At 73.2% G+C, this 414-nt stretch overlaps 1 protein-coding gene across 1 annotated transcript in view; it reads right to left on the bottom strand.

Annotated features, from left to right (window-relative positions):
* Positions 1–209, bottom strand: part of PAPOLA (poly(A) polymerase alpha) — a 54,695-nt gene extending 54,486 nt beyond the window's left edge. Inside the window, exon 1 of the mRNA XM_045287912.1 lies at positions 43–209. Within this exon, the coding sequence (XP_045143847.1) occupies positions 43–50 (8 nt within the window). The 5' untranslated portion in view covers positions 51–209. The remainder of the gene's footprint in view (positions 1–42) is intronic.
* Positions 210–414: the final 205 nt, after the last annotated feature.

Raw genomic sequence — 414 nt, 5'->3', positions numbered from 1 at the left:
GGCCGCCGGCGCGCGGCCGCGAGCGGAACCCGAAGTACTTACAACGGCATCGTCTCCGGCGCGGCGCCGCCCAGTCACTGCCCCCCCGCAAGCACCGCCGCTGCCGCCCTGGGCATGATCCACTGAGGCGGGAGGGACGCGGCTACCGCAGCCGGGCACCGACCCCGCTCCCGCTCCCGGTCGGCCGCTTTACGCGCTTCGCCTCCTTCCCCTTCGTCCTAACATGGCGCCCGAGCGCTACCACAGCAACGTTCTAGAACCGCTGACGCCGCCACGCACGCCGCGCGCTTGCGCATCCGCCGCGTGCCGCCGCGAGGCCTCATGGGAAGTGTAGTCCGAGCTGCGGCCCGGCCATTTCCCGGTGTCGCCCGCTGCCGCGGTGCCTATCGGGAGCTTCCGGCGTCTCGTGGAGGG

Source organism: Echinops telfairi, unplaced genomic scaffold (genome assembly GCF_000313985.2).
Source record: "Echinops telfairi isolate 266 unplaced genomic scaffold, ASM31398v2 ScPeMD7_18;HRSCAF=68, whole genome shotgun sequence".
Classification (NCBI taxonomy): Eukaryota; Metazoa; Chordata; class Mammalia; order Afrosoricida; family Tenrecidae; genus Echinops; species Echinops telfairi.
The sequence above is the reverse complement of the archived record's forward strand: the minus strand, read 5'-3'. Positions and strand labels throughout refer to the sequence as shown.